The sequence below is a fragment of the Neovison vison genome, chromosome 9, assembly GCF_020171115.1.
Source record: "Neovison vison isolate M4711 chromosome 9, ASM_NN_V1, whole genome shotgun sequence".
NCBI lineage: Eukaryota > Metazoa > Chordata > Mammalia > Carnivora > Mustelidae > Neogale > Neogale vison.
The window spans coordinates 26,254,150-26,276,720 of record NC_058099.1 but is presented as its reverse complement, the minus strand read 5'-3'; the positions used below and the strand labels follow the sequence as shown (position 1 = coordinate 26,276,720).

The 22,571-nt window shown below is 35.8% G+C and overlaps 1 protein-coding gene across 1 annotated transcript in view; it reads left to right on the top strand.

Annotated features, from left to right (window-relative positions):
- Positions 1-1,121: 1,121 nt before the first annotated feature.
- TMEM38B (transmembrane protein 38B) overlaps positions 1,122-22,571 on the top strand; it is a 55,633-nt gene continuing 34,183 nt past the window's right edge. Inside the window, exons 1-2 of the mRNA XM_044265206.1 lie at positions 1,122-1,345; positions 11,434-11,590. Coding sequence (XP_044121141.1) covers positions 1,234-1,345; positions 11,434-11,590 — 269 coding nt within the window. The 5' untranslated portion in view covers positions 1,122-1,233. The remainder of the gene's footprint in view (positions 1,346-11,433; positions 11,591-22,571) is intronic.

Here is a 22,571-nt window from a genome sequence, read left to right as displayed (position 1 = left end):
TCCTGTTGTCCTCAGCCTCTCCAACCATTTGTTTGGACCAGTGAATACGCTTTGGTTTTCCTTATCTTAGTCTCTTCTCATTAATCTATTCCTAACCTTACTAGTTGGTGACACTTACACCCTACCTCCATCGAAAAGGAAAAAACCCAGTTTAGTGTAACAGTGAAGAGAACGGATTCTGGCTCTGGTTTGTCTGAGCATAATGTAGTGATCAAGAGCTTAGATTCTGAAGCCAGACCACATAGTTTATGGTATGACTTTCAAAGATTTTTTTTCCAACCTCATTTCTCACTTTGTAGTCTATCTCTCATCTAGCCTTTAAGGTCAGTTCACCTTTCACATCCCTGAAACAGTCTTCCCTCTTCTTAGAACTGCTCTAGCACGGCATCTACACTTCTCACTACCAGCTTTGTACAAATTACATGTGCCTTCAAAAATGTTTTTAATCTCTTGGGAAAACACAAACTTACTGAGGGCAGGATATTATTGTATTTTTTTTTTTTAAGATTTTATTTATTTATTTGACAGACAGAGATCACAAGTAGGCAGAGAGGCAGGCAGAGGGAGAAAGCAGACTCCCTGCAGAGCAGAGAGCCCGATGTGGGGCTCGATCCCAGGACCCTGAGATCATGACCTGAGCCGAAGGCAGTGGCTTAACCCACTGAGCCACCCAGGCGCCCCTATTGTATTTTTTTTTATACCTTCACTGACTCACGGTGTGACTTGCGCATTATGGTTGCTTGAGAAATGTTAGGTGAAACAATTTAAAGAAACTTATCTCACTCTGAAACTCTACCCTTCTGGACTGCATAGGTTTATCCAAAATCATAGAACTTTATATTAAAAAGGTTGAATCAAATGTATGTAAATTAAACCCTTAAAGCTGACGTAAAAAAATTTCTTGAGGACCCAAAAACAGTTCTCAAGAAGTTATAACAGGAAAATTTAAAACAGTCCTTCACGTATTCGTTTTAAAATAATAAAGGTGCTCAATGTTAACTAAGTAATGCATTTCCCGCCGGAACACCAGGGAACCGCTCGCTCCGCCCACTCCCGGGACGCGCGGCCCCGCCCCCAAAGCGCGCCGGCGAGGGTCCCAGGGCGCACGCGCAGGGCTCCTCCAGGCCGCGCAAAAGGGCGCGCGGCCGCGGCGGTCCCCCTCCCCCACTTTTCGCCGCGCACCGCAGGAACCCGTCGCCCGGTCGGCTTCGCCTGCTGCGGTCCGTCGTCGTGATGGATTCTCCGTGGGATGAGCTGACCCTTGCCTTTTCTCGCACGTCAATGTTCCCCTTTTTTGATATCGCCCACTACCTGGTGTCCGTGATGGCGCTGAAGCGTCAGCCGGGTGAGTGCGGGGAGACGCAGACGGTCCCCCTCAGGGTACCTCTCACCGAGAGGACGGCCTGGGCCGCCTGAACGGCCGAGTTGCTTCTGTCCCAGAGTCCTATAGTTGAGCTGGAGGGGCGCCGCGAGGCGACCCTTCCGACCCCTCGGGCGCAGGTGTTGAAACAGGCAGGGAAGAGAGGTGGCGCCGGTACTCGTCCAAGGAGGCACAACCTCGGGTCCGAGATACCGCGTCAGGGGCAAGGGACAGGGAAGCCGCGGGGGCATTCGGGAGCCCGGGTCCTGCCTGCGTCCACCCAGGATGTGCGCCGTCTCCCGGTGGTGCCGCCACTTCCTTGGAAAGTACAGTATTTAAAAGTCACCTGGGGACCCAGGTCCCGGGGACTGCAAGTGGGACTCGGTCGCTTGGAATAGTGAGTAGTTCTGGACTGTTCCGCGGTCCTGAAAGTTGTATCAACACTTAAAAAGCCTCAAGCAGGCACACCACTCTTCTCCTTCACGCAGCGCTCTGTCACCTTGCTTAGCGTTCTGGCTGAAGTGGTCGCTGGAAAACACTGGATCCCCCCTTTCCATCCCCCCTTTCCGTCGTCTGACCGACACCGTCCAAGACTCAGTATGTGTAGACTGAGGATAGAGTCTGGATACAGCATTTTGAGGTTTTTTTTTTTTTTTTTTTGTATATGGCCAAGAAGCAATATTTGTATTTTCTTGTATTTTACATTCAGTGTATGTTTGCTCTTGTGCTGCTTGATGTTTGCAGTTATTCTCTTTGCCTTTTGGTTTTAATGGATCTCTTCTTTGAGTTCAGGCATTTATTTTCTTTTTCTACTTTCTCCCTGTTCGTGCTGCCTGGTCCTACAGAGAGAGTGAGGGCTTGAGGAGGTGCTGTACCTCTTATTGACAATTGCTTGTTTGTTTTTTAAACTGTTTGGTCTCGGAAATATCTTTCATTTACATTGGTGTTTGTAGCTCAGTCTAAAGCATTGTTTGGTAGACCTTTTGACCTGGGAAAGGTGAATATGGTATTAAAGCAGGACAGATAATCTGCATAAGAAAGTGCTTCCCTGATTTGAAAAGAAGTACATTATTCTGCCATATTCAATATTTGAAATTTTCTTGTAAAGGCTAAATCAAGTTCTCAAAGTGTGGTCCAGGAACCCTTAGGGTTCCGGACACTTCCAGGTCGAAGTTATTTTCATAATAATATGCAGATGTTGTCTTTTTTACACTAATTTTCTCATAAGTGTGCAGTGGAGTTTTCCAGAAGCTACATGACCTATGATATGGAACAGATTGAATACAGAAACAGAATGAGAGTCCAGCTGTTTTCTCTTTGAAGCCAGACATTAAAAGGGATTTGCTAGCATATAAACAGTGGGACTTTTCTCACTGAATGTTTTTTGCTTTGGAAAAGTTATTTTTTGTAAATAATACATAATTTATGTTAACATTTAGTACAGTTACTATTTTAAAAGTGAAAACATTAAGTACTACTTTAAAATTTTCTCAGTTTCTAATGTGTTAAATATTGATACCTGTAACTCAATAAATATTCTTTGGGGTCTTCAAGACTTTTTCTTCAGGCCTGATTTTTTTTAAAGGCTTAATTTGCATATATTATATTCACCCTTTTTAATAATAAAGTTTATGATTTTGGAGAACACATAAAGATATGTGATGACCAGCATTATCAAGATATATGATAGTTTCCTCACTCACCCCCGATTCCCTCCTGCCCCTTTATAGTCAGCCCTCCCCCAGTCCTTGCAACTGTTCATCTGCTCACTAATTTTTAGGGGCACAAGGAGTCCCGAGACCAAAAAATGTGAGAAGCACTGGACCAACTGAATGCTTAAACAGTATTACACATGGTGTGAAAAATATTTTATATTCCGGTAGCAGTGCTTGTAAACAGGTAAAAATGATAAAATTCCTACAAAAGACTGTAATTTACTTCTACTAGTTTAGAGAATCTTACTTAAATGTCTTTAATTTATAAGTGAAAGAATACTTGATTGACATGACATAAAATATTGGTCAGGGGATGCGGTTTGGTAGAAAGAGCTCATAAAATCAGGGGACCAGTGTTAAAACTCTATCACTAACTGGGTAGTTTGGGATAAGAACTTAAAACCCAGTATTTCATTTGTAGAGTAAGTAGGCTGGACTAGAACAATGACTGAGCAGTGTTAATGTTCCCTGCTTAGGAGTCTCAGTTTTGGTTCTAAAGAGATGTTTGTTCGTGTTTTTAAATTTAAATAATTTCAGCCCATCCTTTGTTTCCCCAGCAATGGTAAACTGCTTTCTGTAGTTGATACCTCTGTGATACCATAGTATTTAACTTTTTACCTTTTCAACAATTACTTAACAATTTTATATTTAATGTTTTTAGAGTAAATTCTCTCTGTTAAAATAACCATGTATTTTCTCTTTCCTGACTGGATTCTGACAGGTACAGATTCCTAGCAGTGGAGTTTAACTTTTGGTTAAACTTTTGGTTTGGTTATGTCATGTTAGGATATCCAAAGTACTGGCTACTTCCTGCCCGTAGATCCAGTCAGTATAACGTCATCAGTGTAGTGTATTTTAGGGTCAGTGTAATGTAGTTTGGATTCCCAGTATGATCAAAATCTCTGTGGACTTTGTCGGAGAGCAGGAAAGTTGACATAGAATTAAGGCAAGACTGCAGTATTTAGGTTCTGGGGTTCCTTGCAAATTAATATGGAGAAAAAGGATTTGCTTACCAGGTTATAGGGGTTATGTTGCTTTGTTTCAGTAGAAGTACTTAAGTACTTCATCTTGAACACGAGCTGCAATTGGAGTCACTACCTGTCTACAATTATGATAATCCACATTTTCCAAGATCCATCTGCTTTACATATAGACCAAATAAGCATGTTAAATGGGATGTGATCGGTATCACCACCTTTTCAGCTTTGATGTTTTTGGTTATAGCACCCATCTCTGTGGTATTGCTTTTTAAAAATACCTTAAGGAGGAGAAGAAACTCTAGGAGATTTTACTTGAATGTTTCTACCATCTACTAATCCTTACTCCATAGATCAGAGGATCAACATGGGCTTTGCGTCAGTTGCCAACTATGTCTGTTCTAGTTATACATTAAGGAACTGGGGAAATAACCACAGGGTGGGTCTGTGGATTTACTTGGCCCACTACGATTCAAACTTGATCCAAAACTGGAAGTAGAATATGACTTCATTTTCTAGCTTTCATTTCATAATAAACTATTTTGATCTTCAAGTCCATAGGTGGTTATGAGTGCTTCAAAACTCATATACTTTGAATTAGAGTAAGGCTTCAGTGTGACAAATTTTGCTAAGAGTTTTGGGGAAAATAATTCCATTGCTAGCATATCACAAATATCTTAACTCAAGGTAGGACAGAGAACTTTTTGTCTTTTAAATATCAGCATGTTAAAAATTAAAAAAAAAACCCACATCTTAATTACCACAGCTTGTTCCTAAGCTAAAGGAATATATCTTTGTTTTAAAACTGAGAAAAAAATTAAAGCTATCATATTAACTGTTTTTTCCTATTGAAAATTATTTTATGTTGGAAAGATACACAGGCTGTTTCTGGTTAACTTTCTGTATTTTCACTGTTTAACTTCACGGTAAACTAATTCTTTTACTGTTATGATATATACAAAGGAACATAACACCTAAGAAAATTTGTCATAGGGTTGCCTCATAACTATAAAATGTGTTACCATAGTGTGCATACTGAAGAAAGCATTATAGAAAGGCCAGTTTGATTTAGGGAAGTTTTTCCAGCTGATGTAATTTTGAGAATTAGGCAGAAAAGATTGATGTGAGGGAAACCCTTTAATTCAGTTCTTTTCTTTTTTTCTCTAATAAAATCTTAGTATTGCTGATTTAAGTCTCTTAGGGTTATGAGTACTTTTTTAGAGCTGTGGTGTGTTGTTTTTGTCCCAGCCTTGCAATAAGAACTCAAAAGAATTAGATCTTGGGCTCAGAGATTAAAAGCAGCCTGAGGTCACATTTTGCCTACTTTATCTGTGGGTCATGATCAGTCCATTCAGTAGGTAAGTCAACAAAGCGTCTGCCATGTACTAGTTAGTAAGTGTGTTTTTATGTATATTTCTTTATTTTAATCCTTATAAGTTATGTATTACTCCCATTTTATGAAAGTTAAAACTTAAGCTAAGAGGGCTTAGTGGTCCTACAAAGATGTCACAAAACTGGTATGTAATTATAGCTGCCTCTTTGATTTGTACAATACAAAGGTAAATTCATGGTAGTGAAATCATAATATTTGACCTCTTGAAAAATTTCACATATACTTTTCTGTCATTCAGTACATTTATAGAGCACCTACTCTATACAAAAGTCTCTTAGAATTTTAATAATAAGAACTTTATAAATGGAGCTAATGCTTATATGTAAAATGTGCAAGTTGAGGAAAAAGGAAAGTTATTTTGACAAATGTAATCAGAAATGAATGTTATATGAACAAATCATTAATATGAAATCATTTAGTAAATTTGATTTGGATTGTTTTGCAAAGGAAAACCTGGGTACATTTGAATTTGGTTGTCAGTGAGTGGTGAGTATCAGGTGGATGAAGGTAATGCTAAATCTGCATTAGAGTAATACTAAGGAACGTAGAGGACAGACACCAGTGAGTGTTTCTAATTGTGTGTTTATTCAAAGTAATCAGTTACCTTAGAATGTGTTCTTCATAGTGACTGTGCTGTGATGGGCCCATTATGGCTGTCCTGCAGTGAGAACTCCCATTTCCAGAATGCATTTCCAGAGCTAACCAGGGTATGCCTGTGAGAAAGAGAGAGGGATACACACACACAGTAGGGTTGGAAGAGAGTTAAGAGTAAGGGGGAAAGGGGTGTATGTGTGTAAATAAGCATAGGGAAAAAAGCCTCAAAGTTGCCTCAGACAACTCAGAATAGGAGTGTGATGGAATGGCAGAAATAGAGAGGAGAGAGTAATTTTGCTTTTTATTTTTATTTACTTAGGTAATAATAGTGATTGGCTAATACTTAGTTGCTTACTATGTGCTAGGCCCCCATTCTAAGTGATTTCAAAGTACTCACTTGTAGTTGATCCTTAGTTGATCCTTACAACAACCCTGTGATGTAGGTTTCTTTTTTCTTTGCTTCTTCTATGTGTGTGTGTGTGTGTGTGTGTGTTTAAGATGTGTGGGGGCGCCTGAGTGGCTCAGTGGGTTAAGCCTCTGCTTTCGGCTTGGGTCATGGTTCCAGAGTCCTGGGATCGAGCCCCACATCGGGCTCTCTGCTCAGCGGGGAGCCTGCTTCCCCTTCTCTCTCTGCCTGCCTCTCTACCTACTTGTGATCTCTGTCTGTCAAATAAATAAATAAAATCTTTAAAAAAAAAAAAAAAAGATGTGTGAAAGCAAACAATTAACTTGTTGCATTCACACAAGGAGTAAGTGCTGGTGCCAGGATTTATACCTGAGCAGCTAAACTCTAGAGTCTGTACCCTTAAGCACTCTATATTTTTTTCTTTTTAAAGATTTTATTTATTAGAGAGAGAAAGAGAGAGACAGGTGCAGGCAAGTGGGGGGAGGGGCAAAGGGAGAGGGAGAAGCAGACTCCCCACTGAGCAGGGATCCTTCTGTGGGGCTCTATCCAGGACTCTGGGATCATGACCTGAGCTCAAGGCTGACAGATGCTTAACTGACTGACCCACCCAGGTGCCCCTCTCTATAGCTTTTCAATATGAAGATGGTGCAGTATGGGAGCTAGTGACCATTACCTAAAGAAAAGATTATACTCATTTATTAGGCTGACTGACCAATGTTATAATCAGTCATCATTGTGTGGTGCTGTATTGCCTGTACACATATTTAGGTAGTTCATAATATTTAGGTAGAGACATATTGGTATCACATCTTTTGTGGGACTTGGGCTTTAAAGAGCATGATCATGTATTATCAAACAAAGCTTAGGGGAAATTGCTACACTGAAGATTGATACCCTGTCTTTTAGTACATTTCTCATAACTGATTTTTCTTCCAGATTGGAACAGGTCACCATTTCTTGAGTTATCACCAGATGCATATCATTAAATCTTGGCATCACTTCACTTGACAGGATGTGTACACCACAGAAAATGCACATCTGCCAACTCATGTTCACTCTTGGGCACATTTTGTTGTATGGAATGGTGGGTTGCACTATTTGACTTTTATGTCCTCCTTTTGCTTTTTTTCTTGAGCACACACAGATGAATTCCCATTTAAAAAAAAATTATTTATTTGACAGAGAGAGAGAGAGAGCACAAGTAGGCAGAGAGGCAGGCAGAGAGAGAGAGGGGGAAGCAGGCTCTCTGCTGAGCAGAGAGCCTGATGTGGGGCTTGATCCCAGGACCCTGAGACCATGACCTAAGCCAAAGGCAGAGGCCCAACCCACTGAGCCACCCAGGCACCCCGAATTCCCATGTTAATACAAGTATGATGATGTTACTCTACTGAACTCACACATACATCCTAAGCGATAACAACAGTTAACTGTTTGGTTATAAATTCTTGCAGACCTTATTTTATTTATTACTTGTATAATATTCTGATAGAATAAATGGTTTTCTGTTTTTTCCCTGTAAATAATTTCTTACTGTATATATTATGTATACACATATGATTTTTTTGGTCACATCAGTACTTATAAAGCTGCTACATTCTTTTAAATAGATGCATTGTATTCCACAGATTGGGTGTGACATAATTTGTTAAAATTTTGTTTAATTATACATTTAGTAAATGAACATTTTATTTAAAAGAATCCCAATATGGTTAAATAATATACTCGGTATAATTAAATAAATTTAAATCCCCTTTGAGCATCCTCCCAAATCCTAGGCTTCCTCAAGAGACAGTAACAGTTAACATGTTGGTGTATTGCAGACCCTATTCTTTGCATTCCATGTATATGGAGGTACCTAGAGAAATGTATCATGTTTGCATTTTTGCTCATAAATGATTCTAAAAAAATTTAAAAAGTAAATGATTCCATGCTGTAATACTGCTGTTCTACATAATTGTATTTGGTTCTTTGTTTTTGCTGAATAACAATATCCCATGTTGATACTGCTTTATCACACTCTTTATTGCTCCTGTATAATATTCCATAGCACAAATGATCATGGTTTAACTGTTCTCTAATGATGGTTCTTTAGATTTTTTTTTTCATTTTTTTCACAGTATTATAAACATACTGCTTTAATATTCTTGTATGACATTTCTTGGGTACTGAGTCAGTTTTAAATCAAAAATTTTTATTTTTAAACTTATACTCCCAAATTATTTTTCAGAATGACTTTTTAATACTCTCATAGGAGTATATGAATTTCTTCAGACCTTTGCTGACTAATAAGTTAATGAATATTAAGCTGTAAATTTTTTTGCCAATTGGATGTGTGAGAAATATAACATCTTTTTAAATTTTGTTTTTTCTTGATTACTGATGACTTAAGGGAGGACTTTCTTATTTTGGTATGTTTATTATCATTTATATTTCCCACTTTGTGACTTGCTCATTTTTCTCTTGTGTTTGTTGTCTTTTTTTGTTGATTTACTGAAATTTGCCTTATGTAATTTGAAAAACACTGTTCCAGACCTTTTTCATATAGAGATTTTAAATTTTAGTGGGGTCAAAAAAGTTTTTCCCTTTATAGCTTAATTCAGGTTAAGTACTTTTCCTTCTGTTCTTAGATTGCTAGATTTTTTTTTTTTTTCCCAATAGATTGCTAGATTTTTTTGAAAATCAGGAACATTGAATTTTTAGGTCTTTTACTCTCTCTAAAGGGGAGATGATAATTTGTTAGTATGGTGAATGATTTAAATGAATTTTTAAATATTGAATCCTTTTTAATTCTTTGGATAAAATCTACTTGGTCATGATTTATTATCTTTTCAAAAAACTACTGATTTCAATTTATTATACTTCTAAGAATTATAGTGTATCTTCTTCCTTTCTTTTCTTCCTCCCTCCCTTCCTATCTTTTTCCTTTCCTCCTTCCTCTCTCACTGTCTCTTTTTTCTTTATTTATAATTTTTGATGTTGGGAGTATGTTTCATAGAATGATTTAAGTTTTTCTCCTTTGCTATATTCCATAATGGTTATATAGAATAAAAATGAGTAATCTAAAAATATTTGGTAAATGTTTTACATTAATTTATTGAGGTTAGCACCTTTCTTAAGATAGATCTTTGCCCTGTAGTTTTTTTTTCCCCATAGTTATATGTAGGCTCAAGTTTCTGTCTATTCTTAAGGGAATTTTGGCTGATTTATACTGTCCATTTCAACTGGATCTTCAAATTTATTAGATTAAATGTATGTTGCTTTCCTATAATTAAAAAAAACTCTATAAAACTATTTCCTTATTTTTCCTTCTAATGTTTTGCATTATTTTTGTTTCTACCCCTGCTCCTTTCTTAGACTTGTTGAACAATGGTCTGTTTTATTGGTCTTTTCCAGTAATAACTTTGGGTTGGCTTTTTGGTTGCCCATCTTCATCTCCCTATTCTAGCTTCTGTTTAATGGGTTTCTACTTTTATTTTTATAAATTGCTTCTATTTTTCTGGCTGAGTTTATTTTTTATTTTATTTTTTGTACTTTCCCTTTGATATTTCATACTTACAGAATTGCCAGAATAGGTCAAGGAATTCTCATATATTTTACTCAGATTCACCAACCATTTACATTTTGCCCCATTTATTTTTTTCCAGCTTTATTGAGGTATAATTGATAAAATTATATATCTTCAAAGTGTACAATTTAATGGTTTGATATGCATATGGATTGTTAAATGATTCTCAAGTTAATTAGCACACCCATTATCTCACATGGTTACTTTTTTTTTTTTTTAAATTGGTGGTAGTGACTTGAGATTGACTGCCTTAGCAAATTTTAAGTGTACAATACAGTATTAATAACTGTAGTCACTATGCTGTACATTAGATCCCCAGAATTTATTTATAACTAGAAGTTTGTACTTTAGCATCTCTTTGAATGTTTTTATTTATGCATATTATTTTTTCAGAGCCACTTGAATGTAAATTGGAAGCATTTGCCCAGTTACATCAAATTACTTAGGTGTGTTAATATTTACGAACCACAAAACAGTTACTAAAATCAGAAAGTTTAACAGTGATACAACACCATTATTAGGCCAGGGTCCATATTTAGAGTTCATCAGTTGTCCAAAAAGGTCATTTATAAATATTCTTTCCCACTCCAGGATATGATCTAGAATATGCACGGTATGTAGTTGTTGTCTCTTTCATGTTATTTAATCTGGAGCATTTCATCAGCCTTTGTTTTGTTTTTGTATTTCTTGACTTGGCTTTGCTAAAGTATAGGCGAGGTTTTTTTTCCAGAAGCACCCTCAGTTTGGGTGTATCTGATTAGGTTAGTTTAGGTTATATATTGTTGGTAGCAGTACTGTAGGAGAAAGATGTGTTCTTGGTGAATCATAACAAGAGTCACCTGATGTTTGCTTATAGTAATGTCTGCAAGGTTTCTCCACTCTAAAATTACTATTTCCCTCTGTAATTAATAAGTGCCTTGTTAGGAAGCATTTTAAGATTGTGTGTATATCTGTTCCTCATCACCCTTTCACCTCTGGGTTTATTTTGTGATTCTGTTTCTAGCCTGTCATGTTAAAAGCTTAGTTTATTTATTTCAGCTTTTATTTTTTAAAGTGCTTAAGATAATTTTTCTTCAAATTTGCTCTGACATATCAACTGGAAGTACTTAAAATAGGGCTGGACTAAAAGGAGAGAGTAGGTAGGGAGATTGTTTATAATAATGTACTACTGGGAAACTGGCAGTAAGAGCCCGGACAGAGTATTTTAAAGGTGCCCCAAATTATGTATGTCTTAAAATGTTTCCAGTCTTGGTTTAAAGAATATTAGGTAGAGTTTATGATGATCATGATTGCCACACCTATGAGTAATGTAAGCTTTCGAAAGTTATGAAATTAAGAAGTTTATTTCTTTAGTGCCATTGGTACCTTAGGATTTGTTTAGCATACAGTTATCTCAGACCACATTTTTACTTTACCATTTCAGGAGCTGCGGCAGTGGCATGGAAGAATCCTCTTTCAAGCTGGTTTACTGCTATGCTCCATTGCTTTGGTGGAGGAATTTTATCCTGTATATTGCTTGCAGAGCCTCCGTTGAGGTTTCTTGCAAACAACACTAATATATTACTGGCATCTTCAATCTGGTAAGCTGCCATTATGGTGAAATATGAGACATTTTAAAAATTGTTTTGTAAATTATTAATAAATGAATCTTATTTTCTTTAAAACCTATTTTATGTTCCAAAAGTGAATGCATGTGCTAAGGAAGGAACCCAAATTAAGCCAATGTTTTTAAGTACAAAGTTTGTCTCTTTCTCGCCCTTCACTTATATTCTGTCCCAGAGACAAGTATTGTTACCATTTTCTTATGTATTTTAGTTGGAAGCTTGTCAAATGTGAAAGGGCACCAAATATTTGGCCCCAAACGGTTTATCTAACTAACTCATACAGACAGATATACAGCAGGATAAAATAAGAATGTGACTAACTACACAAAAAGTCCAAGTGATTATGATTCGTATGTAATAATTGTTCTTGTCATAGTCTCTGTTGGATTTTTCAGAGCCTTATGGGATGTAGCATTGATTTTGTTTTGTGTTTGTTTTTAGATTATTTATTTATTTATTTGACAGAGAGAGAGAGAGAGAGAGAGACAGCAAGAGAGGGAACACAAGCAGGGGGAGTGGGAGAGGGAGAAGCAGTCTTCCCGCTGAGCAGGGAGCCTGATGCAGGGTTCAGTCGCAGGACCCTGGGATCATGACCTGACCTGAAGGCAGATGCTTAACGACTGAGCCACCCAGGTGCCCCTAATTTTGTTTTTAATTTAATTTTGAAGTGAAGAAAAAAATGTTAGCAGGAATTGCTTTGGTTTCTTACAAATTCAAATATTTAGTTATCCTTAAGGAGAGTGATCCATAAAGCTAAAAGAAAACTATAATACAAAGTGCTTTGCTACGTCTGAAGCAGAAACTATACTTTTGAATAAAAACCGTATCAAATATGTAATGTTAAGAATACTTAAAGTTCATTTTTTTGGTGATAATTTTTAAATGGGTATGTAACCAGTCTTAAAGGGGAGTATTATAAATAGTGATGGCTGTGTGAAAAAGTAATAGTGGAAATGTGTGGCAGTGGAAATAAGTGGAAGTAGAATAATAATAAATTTGATAGCTAATATTTACTGAGTTGTTAACTGTATATCAGCTAAATTCCTTATATTCATTTTTAATCATGAGTACTATAACCATTATTTTTCACATTTGACAAATGAGAAAATTGAGGTATTGAGAAACTTTGCTAAAATTTATGTGTTTAGTGATTGAACTAGGATCAAAACCAGGAAATTTGACTTTAGAACCTTAACATTTAATAGCCACTATCTCTCATAAATTAGTTTTGTTTTTTTTTTTTAAAGTAAACTCTACTCCCAATGTTGGATTAAACTCATGATCCTGACATCAATAGTGCATGCTTTACCAACTGAGCCAGGCAGGTGTCCCTATTTCTCATAGATTTGTTTAACCACCTCTTATAGAAGCATAGTCTTCCATTGGTTATGTGTTTTCTTTCTTTTTTTGAAGTACAATTAACATATAATGTTATATTAGTTTTGGTGTACAGTATAATGTTTCAAGAATTCTATACATTTCAGTGCCCATAATGATAAGTGTACTCTTAAACTCCTTTATCTATTTCATCCATCACCCTACCATCTGCCCTTTGGCAACCAGCAGTTTGTTCTCTGTATTTAAGAGTGTTTTGGTCTCTCTTTTCTTCCTTTCTTCCTCCCTCCCTCCCTCTCTCCCTTCTTTCCTTCCTTTTTTCCTTCCTTCCTTCCTAAGATTTTATTTATTTATTTGACACAGAGAGACACAGCGAGAGAGGGAACTCAAGCAGGTGGAGTGGAGAGGGAGAAGCAGGCTTCCTGCTGTTTGGGGAGCCCTGTGTAGGGCTTGATTCCAGGATTCTGGGATAATGACCTGATCATGACCTGAGCCAAAGGCAGACACTTAACAACTGAGCCACCCAGGGGCACTTCATCTCTTTTTTTATTTGTTTGTTTGTTTGTTTTGCTTCTTAAATTCCATGTGTAAGGGAAATCATTGTATTTGTCTTCTCTGACTGACTTATGTTATTTAGCATTATACCATCTAGCATTTCTTTTTTTAGGACCAATCACTAATTATCAGGAAAATGCAAACCAAAGGTACAATGAGATATTACCTCACACCTGTCAGAATGTCTAAAGTGAAAAACACAAGAAATAGCAAGTGTTGGCCTGGATGTGGAGAAAAAGGAACCCTTGTGCACTGTTGCTAGGAACGCAAATTGATACAACCATTGTGGAAAACAGAATGAGGGTTCCTTAAAAAATTAAAAACAGGGCGCCTGGGTGGCTCAGTGGGTTAAGCCGCTGCCTTCAGCTCGGGTCGTGATCTCGGGGTCCTGGGATCGAGTCCCGCGTCGGGCTCTCTGCTCTGCGGGGAGCCTGCTTCCTCATCTCTCTCTCTCTCTGCCTGCCTCTCTGCCTGCTTGTGATCTCTCTCTGTCAAATGGATAAATAAAATCTTTAAAAAAAAAAAATTAAAAACAGAATTTCTATTTGATCTAGTAATTCCACTACTGGGTAAAATGAAAATGAAAATCCTAATTTGAAAAGATACATGCACCTCTGTGTTTATTGTAGCATCATTTATAATAGCCAAGATATGAAGCAACTTGTGTCCATCCATAGATAAATGTATAAAAAAATATGGTATATACATACAATGGAATATTATTTAGCTATAAAAAAGAATGCCTCTTGCTATTTACAACAACATGGGTGCCCCTCAAGGGTATAATGCTATGTTTAAAAGCCTTTCTCAAGGACTTTTATTTTTATAACCATATTTTAAAAAGATATTAGTTTAGCATTTATTATAATTCTTATAATTTAATTTACTACAATTTTAATAATGCTGAGACTATATAAAAGGTAGGATAGCCAGAGTCTGACACTTACTGTCATTTCTACTTCTGCTCCTGTATACTAACCACCACTCTTTTTTGCATGGACAAAGTGAGTAATAAAAATAAGTTAGAGGGGTGCCTGGGTGGCTCAGTAGATTAAGTGTCCAACTCTTGATCTCAGCTCAGGTCTCAATCTCAGGGTCATGAGTTCAAGCCCTATGTGGGGCTCATGCTGGTTATAGACCCTACTTAAAAAATAAAAAAAAAATAAAAAAAGAATATATTACTCCTATGCTTAGTAGTTTCTTAATCTGATTAAGAACAAAATCTAAAACTCTTTACAATGGCCTATAAAACCCTACAATATCTTCCCTTTCATTCTTTCTTATGTAATGTCTTTCTACTGTATTCTTATTCATTCTGTTTTAGCCACCATTGGTTTTATCATTTCTTGAACACATAGGGTATTTTTCTACCTCAGTACTTTTGTGCTTGCAGTCTTCTCTCTAATGCCGTTTCCCCAGAAGGCATATATATATATATTTTTAATTAATTAATTAATTAATTAATTTTCTTTCAGAGAGGTCTCCCTGACTGAAATAGTACCTCCTCTCCCATGAGTATCACATCATCCTTCTTTATTTTTCTTCTTAGGCTTATTACTATCTGATCTGTTATCTGTTTATTTCTTTTTATCTTGGTCTGTGTCATTCTACTAGAATAATAGCTTATGAGAACAGGGACTTTGTTTTGTGAACTGTGTGATAAGTACTTTTCTGTGTTCAATAAATACATTGCTAAAGAAATGGACTGCTATGTATTGTTATAAGGGATTTCTGTACTTGAGTAGTAAGGAATTCTAGATCTTGATTATTTGATCCCTTAAATGACATAAAATTGCTTTTCTATAAATGGATGCTTTCTTGGATTAAATTAAAAGGTATGTTAGAAATGGAAAATAAATGCATTTTTACATGGTGAATTAATAATATAATAATAATATATGAATATTATAAATAACATAAAAATAATATTATAAAAATATTATTTGTTATCCTCAGAACTTTTATTATCCCATTTTTGTATAGGAGGAAATTGAGGCTTAGGAAATTGGTGAATGGCGGGGCCTGAATTCAACTTAGCATTTGGACTATGATTTTTTTTTTTCAATTTATTTATTTTCAGAAAAACATTATTCATTATTTTTTCACCACACCCAGTGCTCCATGCAAGCCGTGCCCTCTATAATACCCACCACCAGGTACCCCAACCTCCCACCCCCCCGCCACTTCAGACCCCTCAGATTGTTTTTCAGAGTCCATAGTCTCTCATGATTCACCTCCCCTTCCAATTTACCCAAATTCCCTACTCCTCTCTAACGCCCCTTGTCCTCCATGCTATTTGTTATGCTCCACAAATAAGTGAAACCATAGGATAATTGACTCTCTCTGCTTGTCTTATTTCACTCAGCATAATCTCTTCCAGTCCCGTCCATGTTGCTACAAAAGTTGGGTATTCATCCTTTCTGATGGAGGCATAATACTCCATAGTGTATATGGACCACATCTTCCTTATCCATTCATCCATTGAAGGGCATCTTGGTTCTTTCCGTAGTTTAGCGACTGTGGCCATTGCTGCTATAAACATTGGGGTACAGATGGCCCTTCTTTTCACGACATCTGTGTCTTTGGGGTAAATACCCAGGAGTGCAATTGCAGGGTCATAGGGAAGCTCTATTTTTAATTTCTTGAGGAATCTCCACACTGTTCTCCAAAGAGGCTGCACCAACTTGCATTCCCACCAACAGTGTAAGAGGGTTCCCCTTTCTCCACATCCTCTTGGATTATGATCTTAACCAAGATGAGTTTTCTTTTTTTCCTTAAGATTTATTTATTTATTTATTTATTCAGTGGGGTGGTGGAGAGAGAGAGAGCATACACACAAGCAGGCAGAGGGTCAGAGGAAGGGGGAGAAACAGACTTCCCGCTGAGCAGGGAGCCGGATGTGGGGCTCTGTCCCAGGATCCTGGGATCATGACCTCAGCCAAAGGCAGACACATTTAACCAGCTGAGCCACCCAGATGCCCTTAGATAAATGTTCATTTTGAACAGTTTTCTTTTTTTAGGACCAAATCTTTTGTCTTATTTTTATTTATTGATTTATTACAATATTTTTTTTCTTTAAAAATTTTCAATTAATATTGAACAGGTACAAAAGAAAATTTATAAAATATATGTGAAGTGTAAAGAACTGTGATACAATAAAAACTGCATTTTCATTATGTAGAATAAGAATCTTTTTATTATAAAGTGAAATTCAGAAGACCCACGAAAAAGTGTTTTGCCTAATGAATTATTCTGAAGTATAACCTTGAATCCACTACCCAAGTCTAGAGATAAGACTTAACCATTCATTCTAAAACCCCCTTCTGTGTGTCCCATTCCAGTCACAATGCTTTTCTCATCTTAAATAAGCATTATAGTAGCACACCATTATCTTCACTTTAATGGTAATTACTTGTATATTTTTATAATTTTATCATCCAAATGTTCATCCCTAGACACTATCCTTTAGTCATGCCTATTAAAAAAATTGATGTTTCTTAAGTTGCTTTCATTTTATAGGTTTCCTCTCCATTTCCTTTTTCCCTTATAATTTATCTCTCGAAGAACCAGAGTCATTTGACATGTATAGTTTTCCATAGCCTGGAACACACTGATTGTGTACTCATGGTGCATATCATTATATTTCTGTATCCTACAGAGGATACAGAGGATTCCTGAAAATTGGTAGTTTGACTCAGAATACAAATCAGATTTAGGTTAGATCCCTTTGGCAAGACCATAAGAGACCTAAAATATCTGATTTGCTTTCTTTTTTTGTTGACATTAGCACTCTTACATTTAAAGACTGAATTCATTAACTGGGAATTACAAAATGTTAATAGTCTAATTCTATCTTTTCTTGTGTATTATATGAAGTAGTATAAATAAATACTTCCCACTAATCTATTATTTGGTTATCCAGTTGTACGAACACATAAGAACAGCAGGATAAATCCTTGATTCTTTATCTTTATGTACCAACTTTCATGGTAATTAATCGATCCTCTGTCATCCTCCAAAGATGGTCTATTTTATTGTTTTTTGAGTAATTATGAACTTATGGATTTAAGCATATTTTATAGGTTTCAATAAATTGCAGTTGTCATTATTGAAGACCAAATTCTTTCATTTTTGGCTGGTGGGAGCGTCTTCAGATTGGTTCTTCAAACAGATTAGCTCCTTGCTACTTAATATTAAGATTCATCTTGTAATTTTCTTCTGGAATCACTCATTTCTCTAAGAAGCTCTGGTTTCTCTTAGTGAGAAATGGCATTTCAAGACCAAAATTTGAGCATTAGAGATGTTTGTTATTACTGAATTGATACTCTTTCTAAGTCTTTTCAGTGGACAGAACTAGGAATAATAAGGATGAAAATTATTCTATTTCTAATTCAAATTCAAGACCATAGAGCCTTCATTAAACTTTCTGTGTGTATATATAATGTATATGTAATATATTTGTGGTGTGTGTGCACGTGTGTGTGTATGTGTGTGTGTGTGTGTATCCTTTGTTCTATACTAAGAATTTTCTTTCTTGACGGCACAAGACGTAATAGAATTAGAATATTCCAACATTACTCATTTCTTTTATTCTTCAGTATACACACAATACACAGTAGCTTTGAGTAACAGTACTAAACTGCTGATGGGATTACATTAATTTTTCTGCATATACACTTCTCGTTCTCTTCCCATTTTTAAAATAGATGTGCTATTCTACATAGCCTTACAACCATTACACACTATTACTTTTCACTTCCTAATCCTCATTTAGTCTTAGTTTTACAGTTAACTGTATGTTTAATGCTTATCACCAGTCCTTATGTCTGTGTCTCTTCAGTAATTTTAGTTGTTTGAAGCTTATGCTCTAGGAGATGCATCATTGATCCCATATGTTGGTGTTTGTGTCTTTTGTACTTGAAAGTCAGTTTTACTGGGTATAAATAAATTGGATGGTACTTTGTATCTTTGAGGATTTTAAAATGTTACTCCATTTCTTATGTCATAAAGCATTGCTGTGAGAAAGTTTAGTGATCACTTTCTTTTCTTTCCCTTATAAGTCACATATTCTTCTAGATGTCCAAGATAATTTTTTTCCTGTTAAGGCCTACTAATGTAAATACAATAAGTCTTGATGTTGGTCCTTCTGGGTCAATATTTTTAGGTATGTGTTATGTTCTTTTTAGTAGGTACTTTTTGCTTGTTTTTAATTGAGAACAAGTTATTTTAGTATTTGTACTCTTCAAGACTTGTATGGTTGTTATATGGCTCTTTGTCTTTCTTCAGTGACTTTTTAAATCTCTTTTTAAAAATTTAGAATGTTTCCCCTTCTATTTCTTTCAAGGTATTGTTATGTTTATTTCTCTTTGTTTTCATTCTAGTTTGGTTTTCAATACTGAAGTGATTTCTTTTCCTTTAAAGAATTTTTTTTTCCCCTGAGAATTGTATCTTCAGTTCTCAGTTTTTCTAATTCTGATGTATGTTCTTTTATATGTTGTATCACTTTTCTTAATGTCTTTAGCTTATTTTGAACAGTAGGTCGGAATTTTGATCTTTTTGGTGGACACATTTTCCTGAATGCTTTCATTGTCTGTAGGGATTTATTCTGCCTTTTTTTTTTTTTTTTAAATAAATTTATGTGGGATTTGACCTTGATATCTTTCTTTTGGTCATTTTTATGTTGAATTAGGTTTCTTGAACTTTTTAGGTAAGGTGGAATTCAGGAAAGATGTTATGACTTCATAGAGCTAACTCCTGTTTCTTTTGTTTTTATAGTGTTCAGAAGATGAGGACCAGACCTTTCTCAGTTTTCCTGTGTCTCTTTCCCCTTAATCCAGTTTGGTCTGAACCTTCTATTTCTTCTATTTCTCTGTACTGCTCAGTTTTGATTGTATACTAGTGTTTTCTTCACATGGGGCTTGTTTTGGGAGACAGTTTAGGTGGATCTGTTTTGAAAGTTCATGGGGACTAAGCTACTTTAACCCCTTAGACCTTTTAACTATGGACCCTTTGTCTCACCTGGTATTGGAGAATGCCAGAGTCTCTCCCAGTTTCAGCCGTTATTATTGTTTCCAAATTGGCCTCTTGTACTTGCCAGTGAATACTCATTTGCTGTTTTGGAGTTGTTTTGTTCTTAGGTTCATTAGTTGCCACTTTGTTGCTTTCTTCCTTCCAAAAAGTAGAGGTCTTGCGTGTAGAGAATTGTCTCAGCCCTTTTGCCTTTTGGGGTTTGGAGGGATACCTTGTCACATAATTTTAAGTGTTTTGGATGGGATTTGGTTTTGCTTTCTAGTTGCCCTGTTTTTATGTTGGGATTTGAAGAGATCAAAGTCTGTGCAGCCAGAGCTGCTACCATTTTCACTAAAGCCTTGCCCTTAGTTTCTTTATCCTTTGTATGCTACCATCCCGCCGCCTGCTCGATCCCATCTCCTTTCTTCCTTTCTCAGAGGTAACCATTACTCTTAATTTTGTGCTTATCCATTCCTTTACTTTTCTGTGTAGTTTTAGCATATGTTTATATCCCTAAGCAATACAGTTTTTCAATGTATATATGGTATCATGTGTATATATTTTTCTGTAACTTGCTGTTTTTGGTCAGTCTGTGTTCTTGAGATTTAGTCTTATTGTGTATGGTTGTAATTTTTTTTTTCACTTCCAGCATACTAGAATTAATTGTCATAATTTATTCATTATTCTGTTGGCAGAGTTGTTTCTAGTTATTTTTCTATTGCAAACAGTGTTGCTAAGAATATTCTTGTGTATACTTACTGGTGTACATGAGCAAGATTTTCTCTTGCTATTTGCTTAAGAGTAGATTTACGGAGTTACAGAAGAAGTGATTTTTAGACTATGCTTCGTAATGCCAAATCATTTCTCAAAGTGGTTAACTAATTTACACTTCCATTGTATTGGATCCGACCTAAGAACTGGACCTTACCAATAACTTTCTTTTCCCCTGTCCCACTTCTCTGTACTTTTCCTGCAGATAACCTCTTTCCTGTTTGTGTTTATTCTTACCTTTCTAAAAAAAGAAGGCATAATAATATATATCATATATAATTATATGTACTTATATATATTCACATGTATAATCTATAATCATATGTGTAAAATAATATATATGAATATCTACACAATAAGTTTTTAGTTTTATTTATTTTTGCCCCTATTTTAAAATGGAGTATTACACTGTATATGGTTTTCTGGGATGTGGGTTTTTTTTTTTTTTTTTTTTTTATTTGAGAGAGAGAAGAGTGGGGTCGTGGGTATAGGGGCAGAGTTAGAAGCAGACTCCCCCCTGAGCAGGGAGCCTGATGCGGGGCTTGATCCCAGCATCCTAGGATTACAACCTGAGCCAAAGGCAGAACTTGGCCCACTGAGCCACCCAGGGACCCCAGGACTTGTTATTTTCAGTCAAAATTATGTTAGTAAGATTCAGCTGTGTTTTTGCAAGTTCTTGTAGTACCTTCCTTCTTATGCTCTGTAATTTATTAATATTTATATTTTATTTATAATGTTGACGATCATTGTTATTGGTTACAAAACAATAATAATAGCAACCACTGATAGAGTATTCACTATGTCCTAAACATTCTTTAAAATGTTTTATATGTATTATCTCCCTTAAACCTTATAAGAACTGTTTGAGGTAGGTACTTTTTTTTTTTTTTTCATTTAGCAGATGATATAACTGAGCAAGATGGTTTAAGTAACTTGCCCAAGATAACACAGATATCTACTAGTTGGGGCCAGGATTCAAATCTAGGCTGTCTGTAGTTGGCTCTTATGTAGTGTGTTGTTTTGGATTCTGGAAATACAGATAATATTTCTGTCCTCTCAGATCTTTAAATATAAAATATGATACTTGTTCAAAGACACAGCGTATTTTACTATTTTTAAGGTTTTAATGTTGAGAAAAAATTTATAATCTTTATTTGATTTTAATTTGAGAGATAAAATTATGTTTGGAATGTACTTCAAACTCTAGCAAGCTAAACTACGGGACTCTGAATGCACTGATTGGGAAGGCCATCTTTATTTAGTACAATAGCTCTATGTACTATTACACTATGTACAATAGTACATAGTGCTCACATGTGGATATTAGCACCATCTACTGGCAATGGCCAACAGTAGCTTGGTGTGTCATAGTACAGTATTGTTTGGAAGACAGTGTACACCTTAATAGGATTTTTCTTTTTGAAAACTGTTCCTGGAGAAATTAGTATTTTGTAATTTTTCTGTGTACTGGGTTTTGTGCTGCACTTTGGTTTCCTTAAACTTCCAAGTATCAACTATTAAATACTGCACATTTGCATACTTTGAGACTGTATTACTTTGAGGAAAAGTTCAAGAAAAAGTATAGCTTTATAGGTCTGTCATCCTTCAGTAGTCTTTTTCAAAGCATACATAAAATACATAAACTTATTAATTTATTAGAGTAATAGGAGGAAGAGCAAAGTTGTCATATTGGACTAATATGAAGTATATTTAATTTGTCATTCTGCTTTGGCTTAGTTAAGTAATACTGTCTTTTGGAGTCAGAGGAATAGAATTAATAATGGAGTAAAAATAAGGGTTTTCTGACTAACCGTGGGAAGCTTCTCTCTGCTCAGTTCTTCGTATTAACCTAAATTTTACTTTCATCTTTCCTCCTTAAACTGGTTTAGCTTTCATTTGTCAGTGGCCTGGTATCTTGTTTGTGTCCTGTTTTAGACTACTATATTTTGAACCTTTCTTTGCTTTTTATTTCTCTCTTTTAACCTATGTGACTTAAAAATGTATGAGAAATCATTTGCCCTCTCTCTCTATTTCTTGTCTGATATTTTCCATTTCCTCTTCTTTTCCAGTATGTTTTCTTTAGACACTTTACAAGTTAAGGTTGACTTAGATGTGATGATTTTAGTTAAGAAGAGAAATATAATCTTTATAAAAGGAGGGACATGGTGACTGTTTAATGAGTGTTGGTTGAGTGGTTCATTAAGGAAATTTTAAAAAGCTAACTTATAGAGCAAGAATGACTCTGTAGGGAACCATTGGTCTGATATGTTTATTTGTGAATCTACTG